Source organism: Calonectris borealis, chromosome 1 (genome assembly GCF_964195595.1).
Source record: "Calonectris borealis chromosome 1, bCalBor7.hap1.2, whole genome shotgun sequence".
Lineage (NCBI taxonomy): Eukaryota > Metazoa > Chordata > Aves > Procellariiformes > Procellariidae > Calonectris > Calonectris borealis.
In genome coordinates, this window is record NC_134312.1 from 217,616,461 (window position 1) to 217,637,817 (window position 21,357).

The window sequence follows — 21,357 nt, forward strand, 5'->3', positions numbered from 1 at the left end:
GCTGGTCAGGGTTAGCGAGAGGGTTTTAGATCATCTGAGACATTTTACACCCGACTCTGTGTTGTTCAGCAATTCACGGGAAGGAGATAAGGGGTCTGAAATATCTAAATGGACACTAAAAGGCATGGACAGGATTAAGGGTTGAAGGTTTCCAGTGTGCTCATGGAGATGTAGGAAGAAAAGAGCTTCTAAAGATGAAAAGATACAGAAATACCCTGAAACAAGAAGTATGCCTGGATGCTCGTGGGAGCACTGCCTTCAAGGGACACATCAAACCCAAATCCGAGCGGGCATTAAAGAAAAACAACCCGTGGCGATGAAATCCTGCCTCCCTTGTAGTCTGTTGGAGTTTTGTCTCGGACTTCAAGGGAGCCGGGAACTCGCCCCTAGAGGTTATTAAAATCCTTTATAATAACAGCACTTCTCTAGTAACCCTTTACACCAGGCGCTGGGGTTGGGATAGCCAAAAAGCAGCCTGAATGGAAAAATACGGTGCAGATGGTAGAGAAAACACCCAGAAATATTCCCTCCCCCCCTGACCCAGTTGCTCCCCAAATGGGGGTATCGAGGCAGAAAGCTGCAGCTGGGACAAATCCAGAGCTGGGGGTCAGGTGGGATGTGCTTTTCCCAGGGTAAGGGGTTCCCCGAAGCGATGCCGACTGCTCCAGCCATTCCTGCTCCCATCCCAAACCCTTTCGAAGGGGATGGCGTGGGGGGGATGCACGGTCACGGTTTGGGGATGCCAGCGTGGGCTGTGAGACTCCAGAGGTGCAATGTGGTGGGCAGATTTTTCTGTTTATTTTATTATTGGCTTTCTCGCGGGGTGGGAAACCACCGCAAAGACCACAACGAGCAGCCCGGAGCGGTGTCTGAAGTGAATAACTGAAGGGAAACCCATTTAATGCTATTAATACCGCTGCTAAAATAAGCAAGCCGTGCCCCGGAGACAGAGAGGACCCCTCTAAGAATTTAAGTCCTGCACCTGGTTTGTTTATTTGCTTGGACTGAAGAAGGGAAAAACAACAAAAAAAAAAACCAGGGGGGAGATCCTTGAGAGCTTTTGTCTCCTCCTGGCTGCTCCCGGAGACAGAAATGTGATTTTATGTTTACGAAGTTGCAGCCCTTTCCGTGAGCTCCAGGTGCCCGAGGACTTGGAAGAAGTGAGAGGCAGAGTTAATGAGGTGAGAAGGAAAGCAGAAGGGAAAGAGCAAAACACATTTGTTGTAACAGATCAGAGCGAAACATCTGCAGGGCATGGGCACCTGCGTGAAGTCGGGACATACAGTTTTTATAATTTGTCTTCTCTGCAGAAAAAGGGGGGGGGGGAGAAATCCAGAGAGAAGGAAGGGAGAGATGAATAGCTGAAGATTTGGGCTCGTCTAAAGATTTATCTTGGTTTTTTTCCTTCTTCCCGAGCAGTTACACAAACCTTTTGGAGAGGGGGAAAGAAAAAAAAGGTAGTGAAGCAGCGAATGAAGTCTTGCCATGTGCAGGGTTAAATGGAAACACACAATCAGACCATAACTCAGGGTGTAATTCAAGCCATACGGTTTGTCTGTCTGTTGACTCGAAAGGTTGTATCAAGGCTTGGCGAGGGAGGGGACTGAGAGGGGATAATCCAAACTTTTTCGTGATTCATAAACCACTCCTTTGCAATTTGGATAATAGATCTCTCTCTCGCGACGACTTGCTAAACTTCAGAGTTAACCGTAGCTCGTGCTCTTTCTTTCTCTCCTTTCAGGTTGTTCATCTCCAAGGAGGAGCAACACCCAAACTGCAGGGAAATACGTGGTGCAGAAAATTAGGAAGACTCCTTTTTTTCCTTGGGAGAAGCCGATTTCCTTCGGCAAGTGGGGGACGGTGGAGAAAATGAAGCCGAGTCCACGATTTTTCTTAGCTGCTTTTCTGTCTTTGATTCTGCAGACGGGGATTTGCTATGGGATAAAATGGATGTAAGTACCTGGTTATCTCTCTGCATTTTTAAAGTCTTTGTAGGCATTGCTGGTCTGTTACCCATTTTTGCAACTGCTATTTGAAGCACACTGTAAAACCATTTAAAGAGCAGCAAACGCTGCATTTCTCTGGGCATTCATTGATTTCAAGTGTGTGTTCTAGGGGCTTGTGCTAACAATATGTCTCCATCTTCTTTCCAAAATATGCATGATTTAGGCTCGCTTTTTCTTCTCCTCATTGATACCAAAGGAAAGGCACACACTTGAACGCTCACATGAGCCACTTAATGAAGTTTCTAGCGTTAGCTCCTGCCACGCTGGGAAATTCTCCCACCGGGACCGCTGGTTGTGCTGAGTAGGAGCTGAGAGCAGTAGGGACGGCAGCTAAGATAATGCCGCCAATCTCCAACCACAGGGGATGCTTAACAGATAACATGGGGTTTTTTGTGGACCTTTTAACCTTTGGATTTTGTGAAGGGTGTTAAAAATGAGGCGGGGGTTGGGGGGGGAGGAGGGTAGAGAAATACCAGGGACTGTGGTGGAGTCTGGATCGAGTTTCCTTGGAGGTAATGTCGCTGCAAACAAAGTGAAAACATCACTATCTCATTTCTTTGCTTAAGCAAGCAATCAATTAGTCGCTTACTGCAAAATAAACAAACAAGCCCCTCCGACACCCATCTGGTTTCATGTCCTTGATGAGTGATCTGTCTTTTCTACTCGGGTTTGAAGCTGTGCACAAAATAAATAAGGGGATGTGGGCTGGCCTCAAATGAGCATCTTCCGTAAAAGAAAAGGCGCAATAAAAGGCGATGCCAGGAAGAGTCTGTTGGGGAGGGTATAGTGCGTCGAGGGGAGGATCTTGGGGTTAGGTAGGGAAACCGAGACAAGAGGTTCTGGTTTTGTTCCTCCCTCTCTGCTATGTCTCATTCCCATTCCACTGTCCCAATCATTGTCATCTGAGGCTCTCCCCGTGCCACATTTTATAAAGGCTCTCTTAAATTTGGACATCTTCAAGTTAGATGTCTTGTTGGAGCCAGTGTTTTCACTGCCCTGCATGCAGTCATGGGAAACAGGACCTTCCGGATGGGGATTCACCCTCTCCAAAGACAGACATCCAACACAAATGTCAAGACATGTCCTCTGGAGATGCCATGGACTGCAGGGAGCTGGCTGAGACCACACATCCACCTTTTATACACGTAAAGAGAGGCAGGGTGAATCCCTCCATAGGGTCTTTAAATGTATGTGGTCAGGTGGGAGGAATAGTCACCTACTTTAGGGCATTAAAATGTGCTGTCTCCATAATCTAAGGACCACCTTGAAAGTAGAGGAGAGTCAGGATCTGATTTGCTGTTCACCATCTTGGCTTTACACCTTGTAGCAGTCACCACAGCTAAATTACATAGCCCAGCTATTTCTTTCTGCCGGCTTCCTCGGGTATTTAGGCTCTCAGCTCTGCATATATCCAGCACCTCGCACAAAGGTGGGCATCTCCTCTCTGTAGGACATTTAGCGATATGCCCATGGGCTGGCAGAGCCTGGACTCGTTTGCAACCTTTATTTCAAAATAAAGCTGTTTTGTGGCACCCTGATTCAGTAGGGTGCTTATGTACAGACCCAGAACTGAGTGGAGGGGCTCGCTTATATGTTTGGCATTAGGGTCCTGCTTAAGCAAGGTGCTAAATCCCCAGCAAAGAGCCTGGGTTCCTCTGAAGGGCAGAGGCGAGATGAGCTTCAGAGGGAACCTGATAGCACGTTGACAAGCCATAGACATGAAAAAAGGCTGGAAGGCAGGGCAAGGTCCCTAATAGCTTTGCTGGCAAAAGCAGCCTTTCGGCCGGTAAGTGGTTGAGCTGCGAGGGTTGCTTTTGGGGATGGGGTGGGGGGGAGGTAGTTGGAGGAAAGACGCTGTTGCCGCTCCTCCCCTTCCCAGCAGACACATCCCCCCTTATCGAAAAGCAAGTGGGGAAGATGAAAGCTGGGATTAAAGTGGCATCTGAAGCATGAACTGCATCCAGATGTGCCGCGGGGCTCCCCTCACACCTGTTTAAAACTTGGCAGAGACCTGCACTCCCTGTCCCAGGGCACTTTGCGCAACTGGGATGCTGCCAGCTGGGATTTCACAAAATTACGGTGGTTTTGTTGTTTTTCATTTGCAGTTTCTCCTCCTTTCCCCACCCTTGTTTTTCTACAGAAACACAGGCCAATTTCCCCCCCCCCCCCTTCCCCATCACTCTCTTTCCCCCGCTGCAGCGGTGCTGCCGTCCTTAGGGCTAGGGGACCATCCTTGGAAATCACGTAGGTAAACTCTTGGCGAATGGAGATCGATGCTACCGAATACCGAATAATACCTTGGAGCTGCAATCCCAGCCCCGGACCCATGCGCTGGGAGCTGTACAACCAAACCCTGCCCCTACCCTCTCGTACTCATGAATGGAGAGCGGGGGGTAAAAAAAAAAAAAAAAAAAAGGACGGAGATGAAGAGGGAGGAAAGTGCTACAAGATGTTTTCGGTCGTGGGCTTGTCTCAGCGGTCTGCTCGCTGGGCCGTTGTTGTAGGCACGGTGCCAAAGGCGAGCTTCAAAGAGGATTTGGGCGGGGAGGGGGAAGATAAGGAGGTGGGTTTTGCCAGCCTGGTGGGCTGGGTTTGCAAGCCTGAGGAAGAGGGAGCGACTGATATGAAAGGCGATAGGAAATTCAATTTTGATTCAGCGCGTGATGTAATTGCAGGGGGAGGGGGAGAAGAAATACACACTTTTCAGCCGTTCAGGACTTCCCTGTAACATGAATATCCCCTGTAAATTAGTAAAAGCGGGGAGAAGGTAAAAGGGAGCTATTTGTTTTATTTTATTTGGCTTATTTTTATGAATTCTGTGGTCCAGATCCCCAGCTGTTGTAAATCGGCACCGTGCCCTTCCCTGCGACAGAGGCGTGCACCGCTGAGCATCCAGCGTGGTGCATGGATGGTCAGCATCTCATAAACCTGCTCATGCTGCTGGAGAAACTTCATGTTTTGGTCTCTTCCATCCGAGCTCCGGGGAGCTGCTTGGGTGTAAAGTCAGGGTACAGACAGATCTTTGCAGGATCAGGGGTGTCGTGGAGAGGCAGCCTTCCCATTCAGTGCATATGAGCCCCCGAGTCTTATTTTTGCACGCTGCTTTTTGCAAACACTTTCCCATCCTTAGAGCAGGGGTTTTTTTTTTGCATCGCTTTGTGGTCCTCAGTGCTTGTTTTGCATCACAGCGGCTGGGGAGGTGAGGCAGCCATCGGTTTCAACGGGAGGTGTCTTAGGGCCGATGGGTGTAGGAACTCTATCACCCATCTTTTGCACCTCCTTTAGCTTTCCTAGGAGGGCTTGGGTTTGGCCAAGCGGGTTGCTGAAGCAACTTGTTTGGGTAGAGCTGAAAAGTAGATGAGCACTAGAGGGAGCTGCGGCCAGATGTGCGCTCCGCAGAGGTCTGCAGATGTTAGGATGTCCAGGCACAGTGTGGCTTTCGAGGCACTTCTGCCACCCCTCTGCCCAGGTGCCAAGACACAGGTTGGACTGTCCCACTGTATTGAGTGTCACCTTCAACGCAAGAATGGTTGTAAAGAAGCCAAATGCAGCGAGTGGGTGTTTTTTTTTTGCGTGGCTTGCAGGATGAGCAAGCGGTGGCATTAGGAATCCCATCATTTTTAGGTGGAGCTTGGTCACTTTGGGAAATCCCTGCCTCTGTTGTGGTGGCCTAGACATGCCCCATGCCCTCTGGAGCCATCCCTAGATGAGCACCATTCCCAGCTACGAGGTCAGCTTTGCTGCACAATTCCCATGGTTAAATCACAGCCCTTCAGGAGCAAAAGGTGGCTCAGCCATGTATTTTGGTGAACCCGGGATGTCCCCCAGCTCACCGACCTCGAGCAGCACCGCAGCCTTTCTGCAGCCAGCAGAAAGCGGGGGAGAAAATGGAAAGATTTTGTGCTTCCCAGCAGCTCCTGCTTCTCTTCTCCAGCCGGGGGGGGTGGAGGTGGGACATCGGGGCATGGGCGCCTGCGAGGAGACCGTCTGCCTGGCAAGGGGGTTGCTAGATGAGCTGCCGTGAAAGGACTGCAGGACGGGGATGGTGGGAGGGGAGCGGGCTGGGGGCGAGGAAGGCGGGGGGGGGGGACAACAGCTTTGAAGTTTGCTCTTCGCTCCGTAGGCAGCTCGGGAAAACTTGACAAAGCTCCATGGCCTTCCTTGGCGTTCGGTGAGCCAACTCGCCGCTGGCATCGACTTCAGTCGAGCTTGGGCTGGAAGTCAATGGCCTTGTGCCCACTACTGCCAGCACTGGATTTGGCACCGTATCTGAAAGCAGCTCTTATTTTAAGCTTTTACTTCAGGGCTGGGTTTTTTTTCCTCCCCGTCCTCTCCCTCTTCCTCCTCTTTTTTTTTTTTTTTTTACTATATAAATCCCACTTTTCTGTTTTGAAAAGGCTTTGCAGAACCACTGAAAGCATTTACCAGGGGACGTGGTGACTTTCCCAGCACTTGTGGTCCCCAGGCCAGGACTGATGCAGGGCAGGGTGGCAGGGGCATGGGCTGTCTCTGACTACCACGAGCTTAGACAAGGTTATCGTAACAGTCCTGTGAACCTCTTCCAGTTAAAAACCTGAGAAAATGAGGCTCCTGCAGATAAAAAAACTTCAATGAGATTGAATGCAAAAAACCCCCAGTCGCTGCCTCTCTTTATTAAACTTTACCGCACACTTCACTCTCCACAGCCATGTAATTTTGTCTAAATCTTTTTGTTTCACCCAAATCCCTGGGAGCTTAAGGGGTTTAAGAACAGGCATAAAAATGAGAGTGCCTTCACAGAAAGCAGACAATTTGGAGCAGAAGTTCATGGTTTCACCAACAGCCCCTCTGTGAGACCTTTCTTGGGTCACATCACACAAGGGACGATGGGGAGATGCCCTCTGCCCTTTAAGGGTGTTTTAAAGGGCACCAATGCTGCACCACTCAATTCAAGGAGTTTTTCTCCTTTCGCTTTGACCAGGAGCAATGTCCTATGTACAGTGGTCCTTGTAAACCAAACCGCGTATGGCTTTCATTGATGTCTGCTCAGATCTGAAGGTACTTTTCCCAAGCTGCTGCTCCTATGAATAGTCTTCTCATGGAGCCCAGATCTGCAGGAATGGGCCCATACCTCTCAAAGGACCTAACACTGTAGAGCATTCATGTTTTCAAATGAATTTATTAACTGCCTGAGATAATTAAAAGAGTAAACGAAAGTCATGATCCATTCATGCATCATATTTCCTCTGTAATTACGTTTATGGTTTTCTGTCAGTATCCATAACTTCAATTGAAAGCCCTGCTATGCTATATATAAAGCAGGAGATGTTTGGTTTGGGGCCTGTTTATTTAAAGGGATGGGTCAAATATGTGTATTTTTAAAAAAAAAAAAAACAACCACCCCTCAGTCGTCCTCAGCTTTCTGGAGAATGGAGGATGGGGCAGGAGAGTGAAGGGAGGAGAGCACGATGTTAGCAGGAGGAAACGGTGAAAAGCAGCATTTATGGGATGGCAGCAGGTAAAATCCCCACATGCTGCTTCTTGGATGAAGGGTGTGAGTCCAAAGAAAGATGTTTATCAGGAATTTTTTTACCAGATGGAGGACTAAAGGTGGTTCTTCCCTGAGGGCTGCTTTATTCAGGCTGGCTGTTTCCCCTCCCTGTGCTGGTGGTCAACAGAGACCGGGTGGAGGTGGGATAGAGACCCTCCACCAAATCCCACCATGGACAAGACTCTTCTGGGGGAAGGTGAATTCCTTTCCACTGCTCCAGGAATGGACTTTGTTCCCCAACAATGTTCTTTGCAGGCGGTGGGCATCCCTCCCTGGTGCTGCCAGAATTTGGGGAGCAGGGAGGGTTGGTGCCTTTCCACGGGGAGGGTTTAAAGCGACAAGGGGTGGAGAAGACATTTCTGAATATAGGACAGAGACTGAGCAAACCTGGGCTGACAGGGCATGGACTAGATGACCTAATAGGCCTCTCACATTCCTGATCTGTGATTTATAAATGCACTTTTCGGTCTCGGCAAGCAACTCCAGTAACTGTGAGTTTTCTTTTCCATCTCCATTACCCTTTACTTTTTCCTCCCGACGCTTGGAGATGTTTCCAATTATAGGTTCTCACAAGCAAAGGCATGAAGTTCAGGCCTGGGAGATGTTCAGAAAACACCTTCCTGCGTCTTGCATTTTTATTCTTGGCGGGCTCCCTGGAGCTCGGCTCATTCGACAAGAAACAGCCATTGCTGCCGTTTACTGAGTTCTCCCCAATGGGGCCATGGTCCTTCCTCTCTTGACCGTCTGGCAGATATTTTTCCCTCTTCCACAAAATGAATTTCTTTCTTGTTGCATTATAAATCTGCTTTTCTAATGGTGATCATTTCAGGCCATCTGTAATAACATGATCTCGTTGTATCACATCCCCTTTTTTCACAATGGGGATGAGTTTCAGTCAGAATTCAGCTCTCATCCCAACTTGCAGGTGGTTATTTCTGCTGTTCATGACTTGTCTGTAGTGGTGAGATGCAGGTGCCTCAACGTAGGCTTCCAGGTCCTTTAAAGATGCCGAAGACCTCTATACAGGATTAGAAAATGTGGTGCAGGACCTGGGAGATATATGCATCCTTCTGGAGGGCCAGGTGAAACATCCCGAGGCCTCTAAAGTGTCACTTGGCACCTCTGATGAGAAAACTGAGCTGTGCCCCATAGTACAGCATCTCTCGGAGACCTGGAGCATTCCTCATTTGCCTGAAGCTCAGGCTGTGAAGCTCTCTCATTTCATCTGCCTCACCCTGCCTGCTTATTTAGCTGCTGGGACGTACTCTGCTGGAGTATTTATCATTTTTACTCTATTAGTGACAAGCTGCTTTGGCCTCTTGCCTGATTTGCATTTCAGCCCATTCCTGAGAGTTGCTGATAGGCTTTCTGGGATAAGTTTTCACAGGTCTCTGGTGCCAAGTGCTAGGGGTTGAATTCATCTCACCCAGCTCTGTGCTTATACAGTCCAGATGTCTGCTCGGTACCTGGGTTCCCTCTATAGCCAGAGCAGAAAATGAGCACTTCTAGGACATGAGTCATCTTATCCTAAAAGCACATCAGGCTAATTACTCCCTAAATGTGGCTTTTTCTTTCCATGGGCTGGAGAAGGACCCTGAAGGACTACCATGAGGTCCACACTGTAGAGATTTGCAGTCAGGTGACATTCATACTGTCCCAAGACTCATGCCTCTACCTTCAAGGACGTGATATATCTGAGATACGTGAGCACCCAGATTATCACCAACAGCTCTCCACCAGCTCAAGTCCAGCACTGGTTCACATCTAAGGCAGGAGGAGTTGCCTTCTGGAGATGCCCCTCTCCAGACAGGGAGTGTTGCATGAGCAACAGTGTGCAAGGGACCGAGATGAACTACAAGGCAGAATTTCTGACAATTAAATACTGCACTTTTTCCTTTCCCTTGAAATTCACTGGCCAAAACTTCTGTTCGCTGTATATTTAATGGATCTCTTTAAATATATGTATGATGTATATATTGACATAGCTAGCAGAGTGGTGGTTTCCCTTCCAAGTTTGCCACTGATTATCTAGTGCCAGAAATACCAAACTCCAGCCGCCTGGGAATTTGTCAGTGCAGACCTACTCAGCCCTAGCAAGGATCGTAGCTTTTCCCTGCTGGAAGAGCGGTTGGGGTTAGCAGTTACGCGCAGCCCAGAGAGAGCTCCAACATACACAGCAGCTGGTTCAAGCCAACCTTGAGGGAGCCGGTGGAACATAGATGTGTTTTCCTGAAAACCGAGATCAGAGCTAATACCCCCGATCTTGGTTAGGGCTCAATTTTAGCTCCGTTTCCATCTCATTTAACTTCTGAAGGACGTGGATGTTACAGTAATAAAGTGAAATGCACCCAGAAATGTGTCTGCTAATAAGCCAAACTAACCAAGATGGCTTAGGATGAAACTGAAAGGCAACACATTTAACAAGGAGAGAAGGAAATATGTGTTAAGGCAGTTATGTTGCCAGGATCAGATGCCAGTTACTGATGCGGCCAGCTAGAAAGTTGTTTTATGGGAATGAATAACATTTATGACTACCCTAAGCAGGTCATAAAGATACAAAGAGAGTTACACACCAGGCTTCTGCTGATCGCTGTGGGTGCTTGGGGAAGAAGAGCATAGCCCTGTACGATGCATGGCAGCCTTTGGTTTTTTTCTTTTTTACCTGGAAACATTGGCGATTGCACACTCGAAGAACCAATGGGGTCTTTGGGGTGTTGTTGGTTTCTTCCATGGTAACGTATGTGCTGGTGCTAGTGGATTCCTTCTCAGTTTTGACCATGGTACTCTCTCTGCACATACTCTCGTCATGCTTCTGCACTATGTTTTTGGAGACTAGAGAAACAGACTTATCTACGTGCAACAGTGATGGAATTGGTGGAGGCCCTTGGCATTAACTCTAAGGGAAAGCATCTGTTTTGCAAACTTGGTGGCTTTTTCCTAGGCCTTGCAGGCGATTTTCTCCATAATTAATTACATGACATTTAGCATAATCCTTAGAGAGTGTGTGAGACAGATGCTGAATGCAAAACACTGATAACACCAACTCCACTTTTTTTTTTTTTTTCCCCTGAATACCACAGTCTTGGAAGATCCAGCTTTCTGTTATCGTGGAACTGTTGGGTCATTTTTCACTCTGTTGGGAGGTCCATCTTCTTCATTCTCCAGCAAAAAACCTTCCCATAAGGATTTACACATTCAGTCAACTTGGCATATGCCCCAGGAGCTTTGTCGAGGCTCCCCTAGATGATGGAGAGAAATGTGTACTTCTAGAGGCTGTTTCTTCCCACCTACCTTAAACACCTACTTTAGATGAGATAAATCACTCTTCGTAGTTGCCCATCTTTCTCACCAGCTTAAACTAAGCACCTATTTACAGGTAGCTAAAATTAAGTCAGGTGAACACAGGCCAAAGCATTCACCGGACTGGAGGTAGTGGAGAAATTAATATTGATCTGAAGATTAACATTTTTTGCAGGTTTTAATGCCTTTTTGCATGTGCTTGTCTCCTCAGAGCTCTGTCCAAAACTCCTTCGGCTTTGGCCCTGAATCAAACCCAGCACTGCAAGCAGCTCGAAGGCTTGGTGGTTTCCCAGGTGCAGTTGTGCCGCAGCAACCTGGAGCTAATGCAGACCATCATCCAGGCGGCACGGGAAGTGATAAAGACCTGCCGTAAAACTTTCTCAGACATGCGGTGGAACTGCTCTTCCATTGAGCTGGCTCCTAACTACCTGCTGGACTTAGAGAGAGGTAAACAGCACTGCTGGCTCAGCCGGGGACATGAGTGAGTAGAGTCAGCCAGCGTGTGTGGATGCCTGCTGGGGCTGGGAAGGGTCTTGCTACCAGGGGGGATGTGGAGGGACTACACAGCCCAGTTGTCTTGTTCTCTGAGACCATGTTCATCGTTATGGTGCCAGTCATGCCCAGGAGCTCTCGAGTCCAAGACCTGGTCTCCCACAGGTCTTACAAAGCGTGCCACCCATCTGGTCTGCTCATCTCCTTAGGAGTCATGGTGCGGTTGCTCACAGCCATGGAGCTGCTGCTCAGGGCATGCAGACTTGTCAAGCAGCACACGCTACGTGTGAGGCTGCACAGTCAGCTTTCATGGGTCAGAGCATCCTTGCGCACTCATGCTGCAGCTCTATGGCCTCCCACCACCTCCTCCAGCTCCATGCATGCCAGCTCCATGACCTGCCAGCAAGCAGCATCCAGCACAGGGGCAAAAGGAGGCAGGAGAGTCCATGAGGAGGCTTCTTCACGTGCTGCAAGAGCAGATCACACCACGATGGACAAGTTGCATAAGTCCATGCGCCTCCCTTGCCCTGCTGGGATGTTGCCTCATGTTGGAGAGCTCACTTAGGAGATGTGCTCCAAGCTGGTGATGCCATGGGAGGTCTCAGCTGCACTGAGTTGGTGTGTTTGCTGCTCTGTAGGGCACAGATTGTATGGGTCTCTTTTTGGGGAACCTTTAGCTGTCCCAGGAGGCTGAGCTGGAGTTCTTGTCTCTTCCAGGCACAAGGGAGTCAGCATTTGTGTATGCCCTTTCTGCTGCTGCCATCAGCCACACCATTGCCAGAGCCTGCACCACCGGGGACCTCCCTGGCTGTTCCTGTGGTCCCATCCCAGGTGAGACACCTGGACCTGGGTATCGATGGGGAGGATGTGCAGACAACCTCAACTATGGTCTTATCATGGGGTCCAAATTTTCAGATGCTCCCATGAAGATGAAAAAATCAGGATCACAAGCCAATAAACTGATGCATCTGCACAACAGTGAAGTAGGGAGACAGGTAACAAATCCACGAGAGTTATTGTAATTGTACAATCATCTGTAGTGGTCGGTCGCTCTGTGAGGTTCAGTGTCTCTATCAGCTAGCGAAAGGAGCAGGTTTCTCCCAGATTGCTCTGAACTCCTTTGGCCTGCTGAAGACTGTAGCTATATAATTCACGCTGGGACTCAGGAGGTCCTGAATGCTATTATCAGCCCTATATAACCGTGGGTGGGATGTCTCATTGCTACCCTTTCCACAGCCAAGGATGGCTCTGGCTTGCTCACACCAGGAGGTGTGGTGGGGACGGGTCCCGTCGTGCTCTGCCAAGGGCGTTGCACAGGCGAAGTGCTGTGTAAGCGTGGAGGATTATCATCTGCCAGACGCATCCAGCAGCAGCTGCCTCCCAGCCATCCCTGCAGCCAGGAGGGCTGATTTTTCCTTTCCAAACTACTTTGCTAGTGATTATTCCCATATCTGGCAGAAGCCGCTTTTAACAGCTTGCATCTAATGGAGGGATAATGCTTACCACGCGCAGAGCTTGGTGTCCACCGAGGTGCAAATCCCCATCGCAGCCCTCCACGCGGCTGGAGAAACGGGCGGGGGACTGTAAAGCTGACCCCTGCACCCATTTCTGGGGCTGCAGCGGTACCCTAGGCTGGTCCTACCACACAGCTTAGTCCTTCCAGGGCTGCCTGTGCTTGGGCACTGGAGCAGATAAAACTTGGAGCGTGTTGAGCTCATTGGCAGCTGACTGTGTAGCTACAGGCTGAACTCACCTTTGCAGAGCACAACCATGCTGAACTTGCCTTCCCTGGGTGTTTTTCTCTACCATTCCCACTCTATCTGGTTGTTTTTGGTTTTTTTTTTGTTTTCGTAATGTCTTGAGTTTTTGTTTTAATTGCAATCAGCAAATTTTTGTTTGGGACGTAGCGTTGCCATGGCTGGTGCATTCACCCCTTCCTGGCAGCGTCCTGCCATGTCCTACAGAAATAAGAGCAGTACAGAACCAAAGTAAAAGGCTCTTTTGATCCCATGGCCAGCAGAAAGGCAGGGTGAGGGTGCCCTGAATTCATCAGAGCCTTGACATCTCTATTACCCAAAGCTGCTGGAGGCAGAAGTGGATGTTAATCATCTGTTTGTGGATTGCTTTGATTTTCAGCTCCTTAGGAACTTAGAGGGTGGAAATGCAGCCCTATGTAGAAATCTGATCAAAATTCAAAATACTCTTCTGTCTGCTGGCTGCAAAGGTGCCTTGGTCAAAGTAGTCCTGGGCTGATAGTGATCACCAAGGAGCTGTGGGATCTCATTCCCTTTGCACAGTAGTTACTCTAGAGTGACTGTGCAGAAATCAGAGCAGCAGTCCTTTTCTGTGGCAGTCCCTGCTAAGAAAGTGCCTTCTTTAGCAAGCTTGTGGGATGTTTGGAGGTAAGAGAAGGGCATTTCCTAACTCCTGCATTCCTTTTTGCAGGTCTTGAAAGCCTCTCTTGAAATGAAATGTAAGTGCCATGGAGTTTCTGGGTCATGCTCTATCAAGACCTGTTGGAAAGGCCTTCAAGAGCTGCGAGACATTGCATTGGACCTCAAAAACAAGTATTTATCAGCCACCAAGGTCGTTCACCGGCCCATGGGCACACGCAAATACCTCGTGCCAAAGGATATTGATATCAGGCCGGTTAAAGAGACAGAGCTGATTTACCTGCAGAGCTCGCCCGATTTCTGCATGAAGAACGAGAAAGTGGGGTCACACGGGACCCAGGACAGGTGAGGGTTTCTGCAGCGGGTGCTGACCACACTCTGAGCCCCAAAGAGGGAAGGGGAAGAGGGGAACATGTATGAATAAGAGGCAAATAATTGGAGAGATAGCACATGCCTGCATGTAAAGGACATCTCTAACATACGGCATGGTCTACAGATCCCCAAGCCTCTTAGTGGTGGCTGTGGCCAAGACAAGGCTGCAGACACCTTTTGCGTTATACAGGCAGGCACAAGATACCTTTTGAAATGCTCTAAGCAGCTCACCTCACCTCTGCAGGAACTTGTAAAGATCAAGCAGCTGTTTTTTACTGTGTTGAGTCTCTCTAAGTCATTTCTTGCAGTCATTGCTGATGTGATGAGTTGTTACTCTACTTTAAGGCTCCTCTAAGTAGGCGAGTGTTAACCCAATTAGGGCCAATGCTCCCAGGCAGCCTTAAAAAAGCCCTGTAAACTACAAAGGTGAATTTTTAGGATTTTTCTTCCACCGCCTTTTAAAAATCCAAATGTGTTTGTATTGCTCATGTGTCTGCAGAGGAATTTCTTTATCCCGTTAATATTAGTGATTTAAGGTCATCATACCCAGCCTCCACCGGGCACAGTGCTGTCCCTTTCACAGGCAGCAAACATGCCTGTCTGTTCCCAGGATCTGTTGAATTCCCTCCAAGACAAGCTAATTCCATGTTTCAGCAGTCTGAGCATCTCTAGGTGGGCAGCAGACCCTTCAACAGCCAAATAATTATGTATTTCCAGAATTTTGCAGAATTTCCAGATTTTTTGTTAGGTGGCTGCAATGGCTGGGTTTCAAGCTGTCTCATTAGTTGCTGTCTGCTGGCTTGGCTTTCTTCAGATAGTTCTCATAATTCTTCTTTGCTCTCTGTGTTACTTTGTGGTGGAGACTCAGATAGTCAAGTTGCAAGGAGCATGCGCCTGCCTTTTTGTGGGGTGTCTTCATTTTAACTCTTGTTGGACGTAGTGGTATTTGGACCACTTTGGTTCAATGGAGGAAAGGTTTTGCTGTAGTGGAAATGAAGTAAATGACCCAAATGCAGAAAAGATACTCTTCGGATACCTTTGATTCATATGAAGTATTTGGTGAGGAGACTTTAGAAGATATCCTTTGGCAATGGCCATTTAACCTGGAACCACAACTCTGTAGACAATATATCAGCATTTACCTGGTGGAGCTGATCAGGAGATGAGGACAGTTGAGTGAGACAAGTGTGTCCTTTTTGTCCTCTGATGTTTTGTGGCAGTTACGGTTTTGTATCCTCCATTAGGACCGAAACCGGTGGTTGGACTGCTCTTCAACAGTATTTATCTGGCAGCTCTGTGGTGGGGAACGCCAGGCTGATGTTCATCGCTGGCCCAGCGGTGGGACAGTAATTAGCAAGTGAAGATGTTTATGGGTCACTGAGGATTGTAGGGAAAAAGCATGCATTGAAACTGGTTTCTGATTGAGTGGAAGCGATGTTTTTCTGGATTTGTATGGATTTTGACAAATTTGTGTCTTGAAAAAGACCTCATTGTTATGTCATTCTGTTTTGCAACGAAAAAATTGTGGAGGTTATTTGGAAATTAGTTTTATAGGAATTGCGTGAAATCAACAGGTTGTGTCAAAACCAAACTGAATTAATTACAGATTTGCCAAGTAAAACATTTTCCATGCGCTGAAATCCTTTTAAGGGGGAGGGAAGCGTGACTTCTTCTTCATCTAATTTAATTTCACAGCAGATTTTGCCTTTTTGTCCCAGCTAAGGATGAAAAATATGTTAAGGTCTTGAATGATTTTTTTTTTTTCTTCCGAGGATAGGAAAATGTGTATTGCAGGCGTCCGTTTATCCTGAGCTGGGCGACAGCGGTGATTGTGAGCCTGCCAGGCGAGGGTCCACGGGAAGTGAGATTGAGTGAGGATTTAGAGGACTGAGATATTAAGGCAGGAGGGGATGACTTTCAAAAGGAACCTGTCAAGAAATACTCCTTATTCTCGGATGTACAAAACGGTGATGGCTGTGGGAGGGGAGGAGGGCGAGATAGCCCCGTGTTGAGCTGCAGGCATCTCTCAGGCCAAGTTTTAAGGTCACGTGTAGTTACACTCATTTTCATCGCAATCCATCTGCCAGCTCTTGAGAAGATGCCTGGTGTCTCAAAATTGTCATGTGTAACACAAGCCATAGCCCCTTTTCTGCGTTAAATTAGCAGAGGAAATAAGTGTAAAATGCACACAATGTGTTTGCAGATCGGTCTGTGCTTCCCGAGGGGAGCGGGGAAAAGGAGGGGAGCTTCCCTAACCTCCTCCTCCCATGGATGCTTTTTTTCTTTCCCAATTTTTCTCTCACGGAAAGGACATCTAAATGCATTTTAAATGCGGTGGCTCTGTTCCAGCTGGCTGCGGGGCTGCAGAGATAGCGGCTAATGACAGGGATGAGGGAGAAGGAACACAAAAGGGATGCTGTTAGAGAGGGCAGGGAAATTGTGGTTCCTGCTTTCTCCACAAAGATGTAAAAACACTTGCATGGAAATAGCTCAAACAGGTTTTTATTTTATAAGTCAAGTCCCGGAGGCATTTTAACATTTTACCCTTGTGCACATCAAAATTTTCTGGGGGGAGATCCTGCTGTTTCCTGCTAGGCTAATTTTTGAGGTCTTTTATGGCAAATGCAATCAAAAAGGGATTTTTCGTGGTGGTCCTTCAGTTTGTTTTTTCTCTTCTTTTCTTCCACCACCTGCCTATTCCCTCTTTGGCCTTTTTCTGGTCATGAACATGGGTGCAGGGGTCAGCCCACGGGATGTTACAGTGCAGACCCCTCTCACCACTCTCCAGAAGACCTTGATCTGGGCAGCTTCAGCAGCTTTCCAGCCCTACTTTCTGCCTCCAAAGGGGTGCAGACAAGAGGGGATCCCATGAACAACCCCTTTTCCTGTTACTGGATTAAAAAATTCAGATTACTGCATTTTCATGACAAAAAATGAGTAGTTTTGCATCATATGGAGAAAAAGTCCTTTCCCCCCTCCCGCTCCCCCAGGTCTGGTGCTCGCTCAGAGCACGCTGGAAGCAGGACAGGGGTTGATGGCTCAGTTGCAACACCTTGGACATATTGGGTTTCAATGTATGCTGTAGGGAACAATCCTGCACCGGCAGGTGGGTGGAAGGGATAATCTAATCGGTGGCTTCCATCTCTCTAATTATCCCCGTACTATGCGGACTTATTATGTGTTTTTCAGGCAGGAAAGGGAATTGAATTACCTTGTACTGGAACCGCGTGAAAATCCACTCGGAAAACTTGCACCCGGTTACTCAAAAGCCTTTCAGAGCTCTTTGCTGAAAGGATTTCAAAGCCTTCTTCGGAACAAGCCTGAAATATTTTCTAAGACACCTTGGCCATTCTTAGTTTGTTGAAATTAGAAATGGTTTGGAAATCTGCATGCCTCCAAGCGCTTGGGGTGTATCCAGGTTTCAAAGCCAGGGAGCTGAACCCAAACCTGAGATTTGAAGCCCTCTTTGAAGTGCTCAAAATCTGATTAAGGAGCTGAGTTTTGCAACCGTTGTCCAAGGCTCTTGCAAACAGGCTTGCTGCAACCGCAGCCCTCATCGACTCCAGCCAAGCTCCATGTGCTTATAAGTCACCATCACACTTTCATAGCCAATAAAAAATGGTCTGGAGAAAAATCTAGAGAAGCTGATCCGTGGAGCAGCAAGTGGATTGTACAACTTTCAATACAACAAATTAACCACTGGGAAAAAATCTATATGTTCCCGTTTCAGAGCTTTCTTGGACAGAAGCACCGTATAACTCATCTTTTAAAAAGGCAGTTCAGTTTCTCCTGCCTGAAAAATTCATTATCAGTTTTGAGTAAATGATAAATAATAGCGGATTGTAAAACTGAGATCTCTTTTGTGAGAAAAGAAGCGAAAGTATTACCTTCTTTATCGGTAGGGTGCAATGTATCGTATTTCAAAGGCTGTTTAAGGTCCCTTAAGGAATCCAAGGAAAGGGAAATTCTGCCATGCATGCAAAAGCCTCCAGCTCCTGAAGCCTTGCAGAGATAACTGAGCTGTTTATTACTGATCTTTCCCAGAGCAGTCTTGGAGCTGCTCCCTCCCTGCTGAAAATGGGAAGGAGCTCTCTTACACTGCAGAAATCAGGCTGCAACGTTGCGCTGCAGCTAAGCTGGGTTGATCAGCCACCGCTCCTTAGCTGACTCACTTCAGCAAGGAACGCGGCCATTCTTTGGTGGCTGCTCCTTGCTGACGTATTCGTTCTTTTCTGCAACGTAAAATATTAGTCTGAAGTGTCCCCCAAGGTGTCTTAGGCTGGTTCGTTTTCTTGGAACGTGCATAAAGTTAGCTGAGCGTGCATCTGCTGCTCGGTGGTGACTGCAAAGACACAGTGGCTGGTGGTTACCTCTGTGGCATCTTGGTGATCCCGAGCAGAGCTGATCAAATGCTGCAAAGAAAGGATGCGGTGGTTTGCAGCGTTCAGTGACAGCCCTTGATACCACTTGTTTTCTGTCACGCTGAAAACAGGCTTTGCATGGCATGATTATGTGGGCAATGAAATTTCGTAGCAGAAGCACTCATATTTAGATGGGGAAGAGTGGTAGTTATGGGTAGACAACAGCATTTGGTGTTTGTTTTTTGTTTCACCCAGCGAGGGCACAAGAAGCAATAAGATGAACTTTGGCTTTGAGTAGGTTATAATGTGTACGATGATTTAGTAATTTTTGGAACTGTTATCAGGTGTGCCACCCTTTTTTCATGGGATCCAGCAAATGATGAAGAACAAATAGCAAATAATTTTTCTCTGTGTGTCCCGGAAGTTTAAAATAGAGGAAAGTCAGAAAAACGGTAGCTTTCTGTTCCTCCCCCCTGCAGTGCTATTTCTACTTTCTACTTTGTGCTTGTAGCTGGTGCCCGTTTCGGTAGTTGGGCCAGCTGTGCTTTTTTGGGCTTTTTCTCAATTAATCCCTGGGGAAGTTTGAATCCTTCCCACTTTGAGAGACCTAGATTTGACCGTAAAGTTTCCTGAACATATTTGTGAATAATAAATTTATTAGTGGAAAGAGTAATTTCAGACATGAAAATTGCAGTGGATAGTGAATTCAGGGGATAAAAAAATTGCAGCCAGCTCTCCTAAACGTATTTAGGCCCTCTGCATCAAAACAGCGTTGGAGTTAGGGAATATCGGGGCTGGGAATGACTTTCCACAGAGCCTGATCTTTTTAGGAGCAAGACCAAACTGAGACGACCTAGGCTGTTACTGAAGATGTTTGTCTACTCTGATCTTAAAAACAGTTTCCCTAAACAACCTGTTTCAGGGTTTTACTATCCTCAGAGTTATGTTTTTCTTAATCTGAATTCAAACTAATCATAATTTGAAATCAAACAAATAATTTCTTGTCCTCTTTCCTCAGCATATGAAGAACATTTTTTCTCTCTCCTTTTTGCAACAATCTTTTATAGATGGGAAGACACCTCTTCTTACAAACTTCTCTAAATCAGTTCCTTCATCCTTTTCTACTTTCTGAACTGCTCTTCTGACTCTCCTGGGAACATTCCCACGTTTATCTCGATCTTTCTCAAAGTGTGTTCTTACTTTGCATTTTAATCCACGCTCGCAAAATGCTCTCAGCTCCTTTTGCCCCAGCGTTATCCACAAATTTTCAAGCTTACTCTCTACTCCTCATTAATGCAAATACAGGCTGGTTCCAGGATCTCCCTTGACATCTCCTCGCTGACATGTACTATTGATAACTCTCTTTCGTACAGTTGTTCAGTGTCAGTCTCTAGTCGTTCCTTGTGGATGAGAAAGCAATTTAAAAGTAGTTAAGATTCTGCCCTCAAAATCTTACATGAAGCTGTGCACTTTGATGTATTTTTAGCGATGTCCATTGTGTTACATACCTCCTGGGGGATTTGGATTATTTTTCTCTTTCTTTCTTTTATATACTGCTGTACAACTTGACATTACCGGAGCGAGGGGCACTAAAGAAATGAATAGGAATTTGATTTAAAAGACAAAAAATAATTTACTTCTTTACACAGCAGTACTGTCTTCTGGGACTTGTGGCTGCTGGAGTTCATGGAGGCAGATGGTTTCCCTCAGGTCAGAAAGGGATGAAACAAACCCACGGCCAGGATGCCCACAAGGGGATACTGAGATGTCTAGGCAGGAACATACCTTCTATCATCCCTAATACAACAGCCCAGGTGCTGGTGGGTATGAGGAGATGGACTACAGAAAGCAGCCAGATTTGTGTTTTCCTCCCTCAAGAGCATCTCCCACGGCCACTGCAGAGTAATGGGCCAGGCAGGCAGTTGCTGTGACCCAGAATGACTTTTCTTATATACTCATAAGCAGCTTCCACTTATCAATAGGACTGACGGAGTCAGATCCCAGTGGACATCTGGCCCATCCCTGTCACCATTTGTCATTATGGTGGGTGACGCAGTACAGAGTTGGCCTCAGTTTGGCTCTCAGATGCCAGTTGGGCAACCGAAAAAATCTACCCTTATATCTGCCGATGGGACAGAAGTGAACTGGGTTCAGCAATGACATTAAGCGTGACATCTCCCCGTAGCTTTTAAAATGAAAGTCCCCCAGGAGGTAACTGTGAGATGGCTTAGCCTCTCCATCTGGGAGAAGACTCTTAGAAGTGCTGAGATGTCCTTCACCATCTCTGCCGAGGAGCCACCCCCATGATGAGGCTGTACGATGTACCGCAGTGTTTCTGCAAATGAGGGCTGGAAGGGGGAGATTTTGGGCAGGCAAATTGAGCGGGATTTGTCCAGTCAGCACGGCTGACCTCCTCCCTTCTTGCAAAAAGAAGGAAAAAGCACTGTGACAATGTGAAAGACTGTTCCTGAGCCAGGACCTTGGCTGGGATTACAGCCGAAGCATCATTTTTCACCAGTCTTCCAAGTGCTTCTAGAGGTTACGGTGTTGTGTTAAGATGCAATCGCCTGCCTTCGTATTTTCTCTCCGAGGCTCGGGAGGAGGGCATTTCTCTGAGTTGCTGGAATCGTGCTGGACCCAACCCAAAACAAATGAGATTGAACTTAACCCATCAGCAGGGTGCCTGGTGAGATCGCAGCCGTGGGCTCTGAAAGCAGATGCTCGGGGGCAGCTTCTGTGGGTAAACTCTGGTCTTTGGGCTCCTTTGTCTTTCCCCACTTGCTTTTTGTATGTATAGATACAGCTGAGAAACTACCTCTGCTTCAGCTTGTTTAAAGAAAAATAAAGATAATTCACCCAGGCCTACACTTGAAAACAGAAAACAGGATCTCTGATTAGAGGCA

At 47.4% G+C, this 21,357-nt stretch overlaps 1 protein-coding gene across 1 annotated transcript in view; it reads left to right on the plus strand.

Annotated features, from left to right (window-relative positions):
* Nucleotides 1-21,357, plus strand: part of WNT11 (Wnt family member 11) — a 30,353-nt gene that overhangs the window by 1,599 nt on the left and 7,397 nt on the right. The window contains exons 2-5 of the mRNA XM_075140616.1: nucleotides 1,742-1,952; nucleotides 11,048-11,283; nucleotides 12,046-12,323; nucleotides 13,774-14,066. Coding sequence (XP_074996717.1) covers nucleotides 1,870-1,952; nucleotides 11,048-11,283; nucleotides 12,046-12,323; nucleotides 13,774-14,066 — 890 coding nt within the window. The 5' untranslated portion in view covers nucleotides 1,742-1,869. The remainder of the gene's footprint in view (nucleotides 1-1,741; nucleotides 1,953-11,047; nucleotides 11,284-12,045; nucleotides 12,324-13,773; nucleotides 14,067-21,357) is intronic.